The sequence below is a fragment of the Patagioenas fasciata genome, chromosome 6 (genome assembly GCF_037038585.1).
Source record: "Patagioenas fasciata isolate bPatFas1 chromosome 6, bPatFas1.hap1, whole genome shotgun sequence".
In the NCBI taxonomy this organism is placed as follows: Eukaryota; Metazoa; Chordata; class Aves; order Columbiformes; family Columbidae; genus Patagioenas; species Patagioenas fasciata.
Window position 1 is genome coordinate 30,452,094 of NC_092525.1, and position 15,781 is coordinate 30,467,874.

Genomic DNA, 15,781 nt, shown 5'->3' on the forward strand with positions numbered 1-15,781 from the left:
TCCTTTTGTTTTGCAGCCTCTTGCAGTGAATTCTGTGTGCTAGGGAAGAAAGATCACTTGAAAAACATACACAGTGGTGAACCTCATCCTTTTTATTTCTTTTAATGCTGTTGCATTCATGAGACATCCACACAGAGATAATGGAAGAGGAAAAAAGGAAAAAGAAAAACAAACAAACAAACAAACAAAAACAAACAAACAAACAAACATCCCCCACACATTCACAAAGGAAATAGATTGTAGTTTAACCTTCCAGGGAATTATTATAAACAGGGAGAAAAAATATTTTAAGGATTATGAGAAGTATCCTGTCAGTCTCCTTTTAAGTAGAACAACTACTAATGCATTAGTTACAGAATTGTGTGAAATGTAGCTTTTTACTAGGTGCTTTAGCTACAGTATATTCATCTTATAATCACATCCTAAATGGTACATTATATACCCTCCGTTTTCCATCTCCCTCCAACAAAGAAAAAGTTTTTTTGTAGACCTTCTTCCATGAACGATCGAGTAAATCCTCTACATAGAACAGTCTCTGGTGTTACAAAGAGGCGTTCATTCCTCTATAGGCATTTGGAGAAATGGTCTATCACCTTGTGCAATGTCAGGGCATAAAGACCATGTCTAGTGACATCTGTCACAGTGATCATCAGGGAGGGACAGTGTCTGCAGGGCCACTGCTCTGCTTGATGCAGGGTGGAGCAGACAAGACTGCTCAACAACAGGCGAAACAGCAGTTTAGATGAAGAAGAGGGAACAGCACATGCCAGCTCTGCTTCTGATCTGGAATCAGGGACAGGCCAGGGATCCCGCTGTGGTTCAGTCATGCATGGCGTCACAGGCAGCCCTCACCCGGGCTATGACAAAGCTGCAATTAGTCAGCCTTCATTTACCGCTTACCACACTTTAGCAGCAGCTTCATTGTAAGGTCTGTCAGTGTCTGCTTTTGTAAGCTGGGCAAGTGTGGTGCAGCCTCACACTTGTGGTTCAAACAGCTATTATATAATTAAACTCATGTCAGGTTGGCCCTGCGAATTTCGGGAGTCAAGAGGAAGGATGTGCTCTTGGGGGTGCTCCTGGGCTGGGCTGTGAGCTGGACTTTTATGAGATACCAGCTGTTCAGAGCTATTAAGTTTGCAGGGATGGTAAGGAGGTACACGGGATTATAGGCACCAAAGATGTAAAAGAAAAAAAGATTGAAACAGTGAGAAGAGGCTGAGAAGCTGAAATGTGATACAATTTCTGCTTATTGCTTTCCAATAAAAACTCTAATTTTTATCACTTCTTGCTTGTCCCTTGCTGTTCTCTTTCTAGGTAATAGGAGATAATATTCTATGTTTTCTTTACAAATTCCTTTGTGTGATTTTAGGCGTATATTCAAACCTCAGATATCACAGATAGTGCCCCTAAATGTCCACATACAATAATGATTATTTTTTGTCATGGGTACTGATTCCAAGTGAAAAGACCATAGAGGCATTTTGGGGAAGAATAATTACTTGAGGAAGGACAGTTTTGTTAACACGGAGTGCTTGAGGATCTGTTTCTACCTAGGAATTAAGTTTAATTTCAAGTAATGAGAGGACACTGTGGTGGGGGGGAAAGGAGAATAAAATACTTCTTTTTTTTCCCCTCTGAGATCATGGTTTTCATGTAAACAGTCATGGAAGAAATGTAGTTTTTGCTTTCAGTCATTTTTGTTATATAAACCACTGCTTCTGTCAAAAGTATGTTCCTAATTTTAAATGTGAATGCTAAAACTAATCAATATTAAATAAACATGTTGTCTTAATTAACAGCACTTTGAAACATCACAGATCTCATTCCTCCTCTTTTGCACACTCCCAGCAGAATTTTCAACTTTCATTAATAACACTTGACATAACCTAACTCAGCTACTTGTGTATATGGTCAGATGCCCTTCTTGTCTTACAACTTTCCCTACTGAAAAATTATGTTTGTTTCAAAGCTGAATTGTGTATGTTTCTGATATGCCTTGGATTGTGACTGCAGCTATGAAAATCCCTATAATGTCAGTGTCTGAATGGTTTGGTTTGGGTTTTTTTTGTTGTCGTTGGTTTTGTTTTGGTTGGTTTTGTGGGTTCTTTGTTTTTTCTTTGTTTGTTTGTTTTTTCTTTAATTTATAAAATGCGTGAATTTGGCAAGATATGGTTTCTAGTTAACTTCCAGTTGGTGTATGTTTAAACTAATTTCTTACTCTCATTTTACTCATATATCCTTTCTTAAACTGAATTTTTTACAAATCGTGGTTTTAAAAATATTAGTACATGTAAAGACTTTTATATTTATTTCCTGAATACTCAAATTATCTTGAATATTCAAGTAGAATAGTGCAAATTTTGTTTCATTAACATTTGACCTATGCAGCTATGTAAGCTTTTTTACAATAGAAAAAGGTGTGGTATAAGACAGAATATTTTCCTTTGTCAAGAGGGGAATGAAAGCATGGAAAGTAATGATTGTGTGCATTCAGTGAAAAGCTTGGTCTTATGTTAATGTCAGAGGTGCATGCAAATGGGCACCTGCAGGTGAGGCAGGTACTTCATCAGCTGCTTTCCTTCTCAAAAGGCTCCCATCTCAGCCAGAAGGGTGGATGGGTCAGTAGTCTGCAGGTAGGTAGGTGGGTAGTAGATTGGTAGGTAGAGATTCATCAAAGGAAAAGAATATAAATAACGATAAGTGGTACTGCCCTTTTAAGTGACTAGATTTTAACCTCATCCTACCTAATTTTGTCTACAGCAGCCTTCCTTTTCAAAGTATATTTCTAAAGATACTAAATATCTCATCCTTCTTATGGAGATAATTTGAGAGTTTACAGTTTCCAACAATTGTGTGTGTTGGACAATTTTTCAACACCATACTTTTCAGGATTTTGCCATGTATGAACAAGTCATTAACCTTCATCATTATTGGAAAGCTCAAGAGAAGTGTTGTACTGACTGGGAGTGACAGATTAGGCCTGTCCCAGGTATCAATGCCAATGTTAAAACTTGCTTGGAGAGCAAAACCATTAAAACCAAATTTCATGCTACATATGAATCAAACTTACATTTGAAACTTTATACATGTCACCTAAGAGGGTCAGATAAACAATAGTGTGACCAAATATTTTTCTGTTCTCTTATTGTGACATTTCCTTCAAATGGAGACTGATCCAACAGTGTGCTCATGAGTTCTATGATTTCATTTTGTGATTTAACTTTTTAGCTGCTGCAATACAGATATCTGATGGGGTTTTTTTTGTTTTTGTTTTTTTTTTGTTTGTTTGCAAACCTCATCCTTCTAAGAAGTGCATCACACAGGAGTTCCTAGGGTGAATTCTCCACTGATCTCATCATGAACGTATCAACTGGAGAGTTTCAGTGTCTGATGATACGTGATGGGTCCCAAACATGTGGTTTTATTTTAGTATTAATTAGAGACTGACTTTGTTACTTGCACTGGACATTTAGTGGGGAAGTAGTTAACATTCGTTTCACAGTAGATAGCACGGTACACAACTGGAAAGGTGTCTGTCTAGCTGCCTTGCCAGAAGAATCCTATTAGAACTTATTTTACCTAAAAACATTAACCTCAGTAAGGGTTTTAGAGTAAGCCACAGTTACAGGGAGAACCTGAACCTGAAAGGTGCTCAGCGCAGCAAGGAGGAAAGGCAATGCGCAGAAACAGCTCTCGGGGAACTGGGGCCACGGCCAGTGAGTAGGAAATCAAACATGTATGGTGGGAAAAAACAAGCTGGAGTTTCCCTGTGCTACCATCCCAGTCCTTCCAGACTTTTTCAATGTCCTACAAGTCTCCCCCCATTTGCCTCTACACCAAACATGCCTGGCAGCCTGTCACTGTCCCTAACTTGCATAGTGTGAGATGCCAGGGGCTGGTTCTGGTGTGTCCCAGCTTCTGGAAGTCAACTGGAACATTGTGTTTATGTCGCTGACACGTTAGACTGTAAACTCTTGCACTTCTGTCCTACCTACCTCTAAAGAGCCCCAGGTGCTTCTGACATTGTATAAATAGTAAATAACTTAATTCCTCTGACCTTAGAAACAACTATGTTTGGCAGCGTTCCTGGTGGGCTCTGTGTCTAGAATGGCCTTTGGTCTCGCTTTATCTCATGACAAAGAAAATGCAAATTCATCAATGTGTTTGACTAGACCTGCTGGTTTTCCTTAATGACTTAAAAATTAGGGATAAAATAGATGACTTTGCATACCATTTCTCATCCCCAGTGAAATGTACAGCTGTATTTCACGATACACGCTAGCAGTATACATCTAGTAGTTCCCATGTACAGGTAGTGGTAGTTTATGTCTAGAGTCACAGTAATGTATTGCAAAATCTGGTAACATAGCCTAAAATGATTGCATATATATTCTTTTCAGATTCTGATTGCCAGTATCATGTGCAGCTATAGCAAGGAGGACTGGACTGAACTTTCAAAAATGGCTGAGGTAATGGTTTCCTAAATGTGTTTCTGCATCTGCCTTTTTTTTATTCTCCTTAAAAACAAGAGCTGCAATAAGGACTTTCTTGAAAGAAATAGATTCAAGGTGAAAAATGAGAATTTAAAGCATGTCCATTATAATTTGTTTATTCTGTGTTTTCATTAAAATGATGGAAATGTAAATTTAAAGGAAATCTGTTCCATAAAAATGGTCCCTTGGATTTTTAAGCAGTACCTCGAAAGCCTTTAGTCTTTGAATCTATATACTTTTTATTTGCATATTAAGCAAGCTGTATATTATGACGGATGCCCTGATAAAATTTAATTCTACCTTTGAGATCCTAACTTGATCTTACCTTGCCTACAGGCACACTAGTTTGACAGCACCAGAAGAAATTTTGAATATAAAACTCTTGAATATTTAAAGTATAAAAGGCTCATTTAATGCTATTCTAGTTTTAATACAGACTTTCAAAAATGATAGGAGAGAAAGCCAGCGTATATAATAGCACTCAGCAGGCTTTCTATAATATAAATCCTGTCTTACACAAATGCAAACAGACTATGCACCTGAAATTTTGATTCAATTTGAAGGAAGAAAAAGCTATTAAAAAACATGTACCTGTATCCGGAGGGAATAGTATAAGAAATAGTTGATTAAGGCCACAATAATTTAATTCAGAAGAGGTGTCTATATCTGAATGTAACACAAAGATTTTGTTTTTAAATGAAACTGTTGTTTTTTGGTTTTTTTTTTTTTTTTTTACATAGATTAAAATATGAGAAAATAAAGTATTGTTTCAGATCAATAAAGGAAGGTTTAAACAAATTTCAGTAAAGAAAGAAATTAGCTTGTCAGTATTGCTAGCATTAGCAGCTCAGATTTAAATGTTTTATAAATATTTTATATATATATATAGTGTATATGTGTAGATGTGAGTGTAGATGTTTTGAATTTGTGTTTTCATATGGCTGAATGTGTATGTTTGGACATAGTTTCTTCTTTATTCATACTACTCTAAGCCCTCCTGTGATGAAATGGGAAGACACCTCTATTTTCTTTGGGCATTTTAAACCTATGAGGAAAAAAACACTTCAGGGACTTAGGGAAGTGAAATTAAACATTATCAGTAATTGGCTTGGTGATCTTCAATGCTAGTCCATTTTATACCTGTATTTAGGTAATTGACCATGAAATCTTTTGTAGAATATGTGCCTGACAGGAGCAGTAGTGCTCTTAAACTGACTAAGATGAATGGCTTTATTGTGCTGTTTGCTCCTCTTTTTTAATCCAGTGGTGCTACTCTCCAATTTTAAGACAGGTATTTTCAACCTGTGTTCGTACTTGTTTGTACCTTTAGAAAAAAATACTTACCTAAATGCGCTCAGTAACGTGTAATGTATGCAATATAGCTTTCTCCCACAAAACAGTTGTAAGTCTCCGTGTTACGGAGAGCAGCACACTTGTTTGGGGCACTCTGGAATCCACAGCTGAGGAGCAGTGATATTTAATCGCATGCATAGGATCCTACCTAGAAGGTAATAGATGTGGCTTTCCAAAGAGCAGACGCCCCAGAAGGTACCGCGCTGCCTCTCGGCAGGAGGACGACCTATTCGCACGAAAGGTCAGCTTGTCACCAGGCCGGCAGCGGCGGCTCGGCCGGGCTGGCAGAGCGGGCCAGGACCTGGAGGAGCCCTGAGAGTGATGGATGGCTCTGCCCGCTCAGAGAGCTGCTGAACCATGGCCACGCAGCATGGAAAGTTACTCCAGCTCAATAAGCAAAAACAAAATGCAAATGAAAACCAAAATACTAGTTACAGCCGTGTAGAAGGCAACGGCAGAGATCCTCATCTCGGACCGGAGTGCTTCAGCAGGGAGGCAGAGGAGCGTGTTTGTGTGCTGCCCTTGCCCACCTCGGCTCCTTTGCCTTTCTAATTGTAGCTAATGGGGTTGTTGAAGAGAAATAAGCATCAATAATATGTTTGTATAGGCTTTTTTCAATACTCTCTTGTTTGACTTCAGAAACAAAAATATTTAATGACAAAAGATATGGCACAGTACAGATGCCTGCAGAAAATTTAGAGGCTAAATTCATTAAAGCAGCAAGGGGAAATTTACCACTGAGTCACAGTTCGTCAGTGCACAGAAGCACCTGGCTAGCACTGACTGCTGAACCACACTCTCAGTGCTGCCCTAAGGCCCTGTAATTACATTTCATTCTTTAACATTTTCCAGAACCAAGTCCTTATTGTACTTGTCTCTTTTATATTTATTTTCTTACTTTAATTTCCTTTGTAATTTTGGGAAGCCACACCAGTTTTTCAAATTTTTCTTTGTAATGATCAACACATTTATTTTTCAGGCTATCCTAACCATAGCTTTCTCTCTTTAAAAAAAAATAAAATCAAATGTCCAAAGAAATCTATTTAACGTGAACAGTAAATGCTACAGAAAAGAGTACTTTAAGTTAATTTTGCATTTTTTTTCCTTTTGCATGTTTCATAGGTTGCTGGTGCAGATGCGCTGGAGTTGAATTTATCATGTCCTCATGGTATGGGGGAAAGAGGCATGGGCCTGGCCTGTGGGCAGGTAGGACTGTAACTGCAATCTCTTTCATGTCTCCTCAGCTACCCTGCGCCACCACACTGATAGTTCCACCTCAGGGGGAAGATACAAGCAACAGATTACTAGCTTGAGGTTTTTAGGTTGAATGTGTTTAAATATTTAGTGCTGAAAGCAAGAAAAAAAAAAAAAGACAGAAGCTGAAAATATACAAAATGCTTAGTTTTGCTGAGAACAAAAATGCATTATGTATTTGACAAAGAACAAGATGAAAACAAATAATTTCTAAAAAGCGCTTGGAGAGAATTTGTTGGTTTCCATTTCAGTGCCCTCAAGGTATCTTTTAGATCACAACCGGGTAACTAATGGTTTTGAAGGACAGGAGATATACACACCTTGTTTCACAATTTTTAGCATGTGGACCTAACTGATCTGGAATAGGGCATACATTCTGGTAGTGCACCTACAGGTAACTTCGTCTCCTATAGGAACCTGTGTACTGTACCCTATAGATTTGATGCTTTGTACAGTTTAGGTTGGAATTATCCATATTTGATGTCTCTGCCATGTAGAAATCTGATACAGAGATTTATCAATATATCCCATGACTTAAATTAGGAGAATGTGTGTTGTTTTGCAGAAACAAACATGCACAAAAGCCAATTGTCATACCAATATCCATTTGAAGTTTTCAAATTTTTTGCATGTTTTGGTCGTGGTTTCAAATTTGCTTTGGCTCTGAAACATGCCCAAATACGGTGAACTTGAAAGTCTCTGAAAAATCTTGGTTCATGGTCTACCAGAGGAGATTTTCTAAGGTTTGACTGTCAATGTCTCAGAAGTCTGAAGCCTGGTTGATTTCCAATCTTATCATGTTTTGGGGAGAGGGGAAAAAGGAGAGAAATGCAGAATTGGAATCATGGTTACATGCCCAGAAGTTGACACACACTCTTCAGTTGATCCCCTTGGGGAGAGCTAGTAGACATCTTAATGCATCCTGATTACCTCAGTTGAACACAAAATTTTTAAGAACCAAGCCATTAACTTTCCAAAACTTTTAGTAGGGAGGCAGTTGCAGCTGTAATCCTTTCAATGCAATTGTGGACATGCTTCAGATATAGATTTGTCATAGCAATACTGTCAGGCAAAGTGCATGGGGCAGTTTATTATTTTCTGTGAACAAAACAATGTCAATCTGTTCCTTGCTAGAGATTTTTATTTTAATGGAAGGAATCTGGATGCTTTTCGTGGCCAGTGGTCATTTACTAAAATTATGACAAAAAAAAGAGAGAACTATAAAAACCTTCCAGAGCCACACTAGCAAAATGGGAATAGGCATTATTATTTTTTTCCCCTGAGTTGCATTCCACAACAAAGAGCTATAGTAGCTGTGTTTACAAGTTTGAGGCAATTCCCACCCTTCTCTCTGCAAAGCGTAGCTCAGTAGTTTGGGTTGTCCCCACCGGAGATGGCAGCACGCTGCGAAGGGTGCGCTTTGAGCAGGGAGAGCCTGGAAATTTTCACGTGGAAGAAACAGGCTCCTTTCAAGCATGGGGTTTTATTTGCCTTTTTTTTTTTTAAGGCATGTGTTATTTCCAGCTTTCACTGGTTGGAATAATATATGCATGTGAAGTTGCTTAGATGTGTAGTCAGTAGGGAGCTGTCTGGCTACATGAGTTTTTACATATCTTTCAGCTATTGTAAAATCAGAGAACCAAATGCAAAATCTGAGCATTCAGGGCTATCGTGTGGATTTGTGACTCTCCTTGGAGGAGATCAGATCCATAAAGCAAGAAGAAAATTACATTATATATACATATATGTTTGTATAATAATAATATTTCTCTCTTCCCCGTACAATATGGATATTCTTTTGAATGTTTATTATATACTACTCTCATTTAAATATATTCTTGCATTTGCTTAACTGTCTCACCAAAATGAGAGCTCAGAAAAGAATCTACTTCTTTAGACAAATAAATGAATGAAGTAAGACATCTTTAGAGGACCAGATCTTGAGGTTCTTCCTCAGAGTTGGCTAAAATTAAATTATAGAGGCTTTAAATGAAGTGCATTTAAGCAAAGGGTGAGGATAAACTGAATAAAATAATGATATGTGCAAAGAGATTTATCAGTAGCCCTTCAGGGGGCTTCCATGTGTGGTGGCCCCTTGAGGCTCCATCATAAGACAAGAAAGTACTAGGAGGAATTCTCGTTCTACTCCTAATTTTTTTTTTTTTCTTTTCCGCAGAGCTGAAGTCAAGTAGGTCATACGCAGGTGCTGTGGGCTCAGATATGCTCTGGAAAAAAAACTCCATTCAATATCCAGAAGTCAGGGCATGAGTCTTTGAAAGACAGAGCAGCTTTCCTGGTTGTACAGTAAAGCAGGTTTTCTTAAATCTTTTTGATAACATAATCCGCATCTTCACAGGGAATTTTTTAAGGATTAGGTCCCTTTTCATGCCTAAGCACATTAAATCCTCAGGAGACTATGGAAATTGCTGAGATGAAAAATAATGGCAGAAAAACATGTATATATGTCTTTACTATTTATACTTTCCAAAATGTTCTGCCTTGTTGTTGTTGTTTAAAAAAAAAGGGAAAGGAAAGGTTAATTACACTGTCTACTTTTCCCCCTCATTTCAATTCCTATGGTGTGCCTAAGGGTAAGTGTAGAAATCTGAGAACATCAGATTTGTTTTTTCTCTATCCTATTTTGTTATCTAGTCTCAAACACCTCCACTGTTTTATATCCACTGTAGATTTTAAAAATTACAGATACATCTGAATTATATGTATAAAGAATTGGTACTAAGCATGGTCGTTTGTTCTGTACTGAATTACAGTTCTCAGTTTTTATTTGATTTTAATTCCAAGCCATTAGTGCAGACACTCTGGCGCCCAAACAGCACAGCTAGCCAGAGGGTAATATTAAGAGGCATCTGTATTGCTGCCAATAAGTTACTTAAAGCTGGTTCTGTATAAAATGTCAATTATATTTACTAATGATGATTAATGATAATAAAGTTAAGGTTCATATTCTTTCATAACAATCTGCAACTGTATAAAAGTTGGATATAATTCAAAATCATAATAGAATTTTCATCATTAGGTTTAACAGCTCTAATGCACGGATTTTCTTTGAATCAGATCATGTAAGTGTATAAAACTTTTAATAGAAACATAAAGACAACATGGTGGACAGTAGTTTATTAAAAAAATGACGGTATCACTTCCCACTATAGTTTTTTAAAATTATGAAAATACTAAATCAATCAAACATCTGAGATGGTAGCACTCGTATTTCAGTGTCTAACTGTTGGTGTTGTATTTGTGGTGCAGTTTTTACTCCTTCAGTGAAAACCATGCAAGGATGTTTTTGTTTGTTTAACCTATCCTTCTAAAAAGTGATGTTAAATATTCAGAACCATTACTGTGGTGTGATATCAACAAATTTAAGTATTTGGCTTTTTGGTTTTGGATCAAAAGTTAACAATTCTCTCCGGTTGCTCTGGTAGGAATGAATAAATAGTTGAATTGAGTGAATAATCTGGGTTTTATTTTGCATTGCTCCTAAGCTTTGTGTCATTCTTTGCTGTTCACATGAAACCTTACGTCTAGTAAGTGCAATGTGCATATAGTTGGAATCATTAGAATAAGACCAACTAGGATGAGTGATATCCAAAGTCTTCAAAAATGTCGGTGAGCCTACTTGGCCTAATGGGGAGTGAAAAACAACAGAGGGAAGAGCAGCCTACAGCTGCTTGGAAGTTAGTAACAAAGGTGCTGGAAGAGTAGCTACAAAGAGGGAAAGGTGATTTTCTGTAGCATCAGATGATGCAGCAAGGGGCAATGGCCATGGATTGCAGGGTGAATGTTTCACGTTGGGCATCAGGAAGAAATTCCCTGAGAAGGTAAAGCAGCACAGGAACATGGTGTCTGGCAGGGCTGTGTCCCCTCCAGCTCTGGTGTTTTCAGGGCTCAAGCAGACAAAGCCATGACCATCCTCAGCTGCTTGGTGCTTGTCCCACACAGAGTGGGAGCTTGGACTACCCGTCCTCCAGAAACTCACTCAGACCAACATTTCTGTTGTTCTCTGGATTCACGCTGCTCCATCCCTGTCCAAAGGTACTGCATCGTTTCTACTGGATATAGGGAGTGAGTAGTGGATTAAAGGAAGCACAAGGACTCACCTGCTCACTTGGGGTGAAATGATCAGTATAAGAGTGAGATCTCAAGTTGAAAGCAACACAGCAGTTAAATTTCAAAACACAGAGGGTGCTTCTGTACTTTTAAAAAGTCACAAATCTGATATTCAAAGATCTCAGTCTAAGTGCAAGAACAGATTCTTTATGCTATAAGCAAATATTTTAAAAGTTACTAACATTCTGGCTATTTCTCATTAATTAGTCTTACCTTCTAACCTCCAGAATACAAAAAGTCTTTGCTTATATCTGCATATAAGCTGTAGGTTTGGAAGATGATTGCTTTTTTTTCAGTTTACGTTGAAGGAGTCATGTATATGTCTCCTGTGAGCACCAAAATCCAGATCCTGGTGGTTTAACTATTCAGATCATATCTAAAATTAACTTGCTTTGTGGTTCTTTTCTTACCTTTATTTTCATTTTACTTAAACTGTACTTGCTACAGCCCCTGCTGCTGGCTGTGTCCATGTTTATTACCTGCAATTAGGAGGCAAGTTTCATAAAAGCCTACATTGCTTCATTCAGGAGAAGACAAATCTGCCAAAAATAAAAAGCAAAAAAAAACCCCAAAGCCCTGGTTGCTCTGGAAAGATGAGAACTGGCTGCGTGGCACAATTAGATTTGTTCTGCTGTACCTTGGAAACAGGAAAGATGAGGCTGCTTTTTAATTGAAGTGCACAGCATAGCATGCTAATTCGCTGTTGCTCTGCCAGCAAGGAGCTTGAAGTATTTTAAATAAATGATGCCCCAAACAGAATTTGATTATATCTATGTTATGTGGCATTCTACTATCACCCTACAATAATATGCTGGTTAACTATAATTCATTGAGTCCTGCAGGCAGTGTTAGTTCTCTCTCTTAAGCATCAGTAACTACAACAAATTAATGCAAAATACAACAGGGGGGCATTACACTGTGCTATAGCAGCAGTGGAAACATTGGCACCCCAAATCCAATATAAACCAATATAATTGAAGTGAGGTTTGTTTTGGTGTTTGTGGTAGATTTTCAGGATTTATATGTCATCTTGTTCTCTTGCATTGTCCACTTTCATCCATACATTCTCACTGATCTCAGTGTGTTTCTGTCTGTCAGTGCCCTCCATTGCTTTGGGGCATGTTTCAACCAAATGATGAGTTTCGGTGATGTTTCTCAGAGTTGAAACTGTTTCAAAGATATGGAATTTCTGTAAATTTCACAGAACCTAAGCAGCCTGGTGGGGGAGAGAAAGTGCTGCCCAGGCTAATGGATATGAACAGGAGCCCAGCTGCGGGAGACGCTCAGGCAGATGCAGAAAATTCAATCACAGGGTGCAAACTTCTCAGAAATGTGTATTCCTTGGTTCAGGTAGTGAGAGATACGCTGCGCTGGGTGTTGTTTTGCTGGGAGAGTATTTGGGGTGTGCAGGGAGAAGGAATGCTGCTGATTCCTCCCTCCGACTCCTGCAATTGTGGATCTAACACACTTTTTTGCAGGCCAGGGGATGTGTTTTGTGGGCTTATGTTTCTGGCTGCTACACTGACCATGGCCACGCATCATCCTTTATGATAGTTCAGTTTTCTTTTAACCTCTTTGGATGATTTTATCACCTTCCCCGGTTTCATATCTCTTCCCTTTCTCTTTCCACTCCCTCCTTCTTTAAAACCCTCCTCTGATGAGTTGCTTTCAAAGTAACAATTAACTCAGGAGCTGTTTCACTGGAAATCCAGACCGAAGCAGCTGTCTGACTCTGTGGTCACTCCTGGGCTGCTGGCATTGCTCACCTGCCTCTGGTACCTGAGCATCCATTGCCTTTTCTGTTGCCCCCACAGGATTCAGGTGTGATCGAATGTCATAATCTAAATGGATTTTTCCATGTTTATATGTCCTCTGTATGCTCAGGTATTCTCTTTTTTATAGGATTTAAAGAGAGACAATACTTAGAAATGAGGTACGACACTCATTTGCTATTTTGTCTTAAGGATTTTATTTCTCGTAGACTCAAGAAGAAATGAATTAAGATGCAAAGCTTAATAAATACATCATCCGAACACTATTCTGTAATTTTATGTTGTGGTTTGACAATGTTTAATCCACCGTTATTGTTTTGAAGGGTTTTAATTGAATTACTCAAAAGACAAAATGGAAAGCAAAAAGGGTTTATAAATAGGACAGTAATGTTAACCACACTACTGACTGCTGAAACTTTTTAATGATGTGTTATGGCTGTTAATAAGGTTTTAAGTAATACTTATGCGTGGTGGCCCTTTTCTAATGTATGGAAAGCATTCTCTACAGAATGGATTTTCTTAGAAAATGTAAAATTGATTCGGTTTCCTTGAAATTCTTGAAGACATGAAAGCAAGTTGGGGATAACCTTATTTTCAGTCTCACTATGATGGAAGCATTTCAGCTGGAATCCACATTGTGGATGACAGGTGTCACAAAGAAGGTCAGTTCAGCCAAGGTATCAGTGGTCTGCCACTGTTTAAAAAGGAAACAAAAATATTTGGGCTGTTCTAATGACACTTCAGTAGCCTGACTACGATGGAGTATATAGCAAGTGCTTCCCAGGAAGAAAGAAAAACTTTCTTTTTCTTTTGTTAAAAACAAAATAGCAACCTGTACTTATTCTTGCTGTTGTATTTGAATGCACAGAGATGCTTTCAGAAAAGGGAAATGTAGAAAACTCAGGAAAGCATATTTCTGTGGTCTATATGATTAAATGTTTGGGTTAAATGTCTAGATCCTGTGGACTGCTTTGCCTTTGGATATGTGATTGCAGCATAAAGTATTGCAGTTGTTCATGGCGATGTTGTATGGTAAACAGGGTGTATTGGAAAGGAAGTGATCAGCAACAAGTATCTATGTGCAGGTAAAATAACGTATTTTAAGACTGTTCATCATGGTGCACAATAAAAGTTAACTGTGCAGTGCATATTTATAGTTTTTTCTTTCTATGGTTTCAGTTTTTTGCCACCGTTTGATAAAGTTAATTAGCAGTATATTAACTAGTCTCTTCACTGCCTACAGAAGAATTTTCAGGACTAGGCTCATACTTCTTAAATTTTGCCTCACATCCTGGTAAAGTTAGTCAGTGTGCTGGATTTTTGCTCTTTACAGTAGACCAAATCTGAATACAGGCCCATATGATGATAGTTTTAAAACTGAGTGGGAAATCCTCCTCAAAGCATAGGTTTTGAATTACTTAGCTTTATGGTTTCAAAGGTTTACGGTTTCCTCAATTATTTGGTATTTTCTGCCTCTTTATTATAGGAAAGGACTGAAAGCTTGCCTACTGGACCAGAAGAAAAAGCTATTTATAACAGTAGCACTCATATATTTGAGTTCTGTGCTTCCCTTTAAAATATTTCATGTATGATGTAAACCTAAACAAACCTTTATGCCTCCTAGCAGGTAACCTCTGCATGAACTGAAGAACTGAAATATTGTTTAATTGTGCCGTGTACTGCTTTTTTACAGTGCTATAAGAAACGTTATTTTGGTTGACTAGAAACAACCAAGATAAAATATTTTGTTCTTTCAGGGGTAAAAAGGCATTTTTACTAGTCAACACTTCATGTATAGCAGTGCTGTTGAATAAATATTTCCAGTTAGTATCTCCAAGAAATTTATAAAATGTACACATGCAGTTTCATATTTTTTCATTTGGAATGTATTTGCCCAGTTGGTACCGGAACAAATGATGTACTAATTCGAACTGACAATCTGTGCCTCACCCTTTCAGGCCAACTATTATTAACCTTTATTCTGACAACCAACAAAAATAATGGTTGTGTCTGACTCCTTTAACATTGCATTAAAATCAATAGCTGTAAATAATGATTGCTACAGTTTTAACTGAGCTGTGTCAATGAAACTTAGAGAGAGTTTTTCCTGTCATGTAACCACAACAATTAAAAAAAAAAAAATATTACTCTTAATTTTAAAAGTAGAAGGTTTTCTAACAGTGATGTTTCTTCTGGTTGCTTAGATTATAATTTTAATTAAAAAAAAAAAAAACCAAAAAAAACAATGTTATAGTTTGACAACCTACTTAGAGGACTCAGTTTTCAAAAGAAATTAAATTGTTTTTCTTTTTGTGCTGAGGAGAAAACAAAAAGCTTTTATGTGATCTGAAAAAGGGAGTAATTGCAAAGCTGACTAAAGACAGCCACAAACCTTTCAAGCCTCAGTTGTGCTTGATCTTGACATCCCTCTTGTCGTTGCTTTAACTCCCAACACAAATCTCTGTTTTGTACTTTTGTACAAATCAAAAATTTCTAGCTCATTTCAACCTTGTCTTAACGTTGTTTGATTTTGTTGTTGGTTTTTTTTTTTTATTTTTATTTTGTTGTGATTTGTTTTTTGTTGTTGTTGATAGGTTTTGTTTGTTTTGTTTTGCTTTTTCAATCATTAGGTGCTATATTATCAAAGCAGGGGTGCAGTAGTACTGTGCTGCTAATAAGGTTTCCACAGTGGATCTCCCACACAGTACTTTGATAAATGTATTCTTGAGTTTGGATACTGACCTATATTAAGAAAGAAGAGAGACATGGGGATCTTCTTAA

The 15,781-nt window shown here is 37.6% G+C and overlaps 1 protein-coding gene across 6 annotated transcripts in view; it reads left to right on the forward strand.

The window, feature by feature from the left end:
• The window catches only part of DPYD (dihydropyrimidine dehydrogenase), a 340,194-nt gene that overhangs the window by 223,052 nt on the left and 101,361 nt on the right, over positions 1-15,781 (forward strand). For all 6 annotated transcript variants that reach the window (XM_065842651.2, XM_071810393.1, XM_071810394.1 and 3 more), the window contains 2 exons: positions 4,401-4,469; positions 6,969-7,052. In XM_065842651.2, the coding sequence (XP_065698723.2) occupies positions 4,401-4,469; positions 6,969-7,052 (153 nt within the window). The remainder of the gene's footprint in view (positions 1-4,400; positions 4,470-6,968; positions 7,053-15,781) is intronic.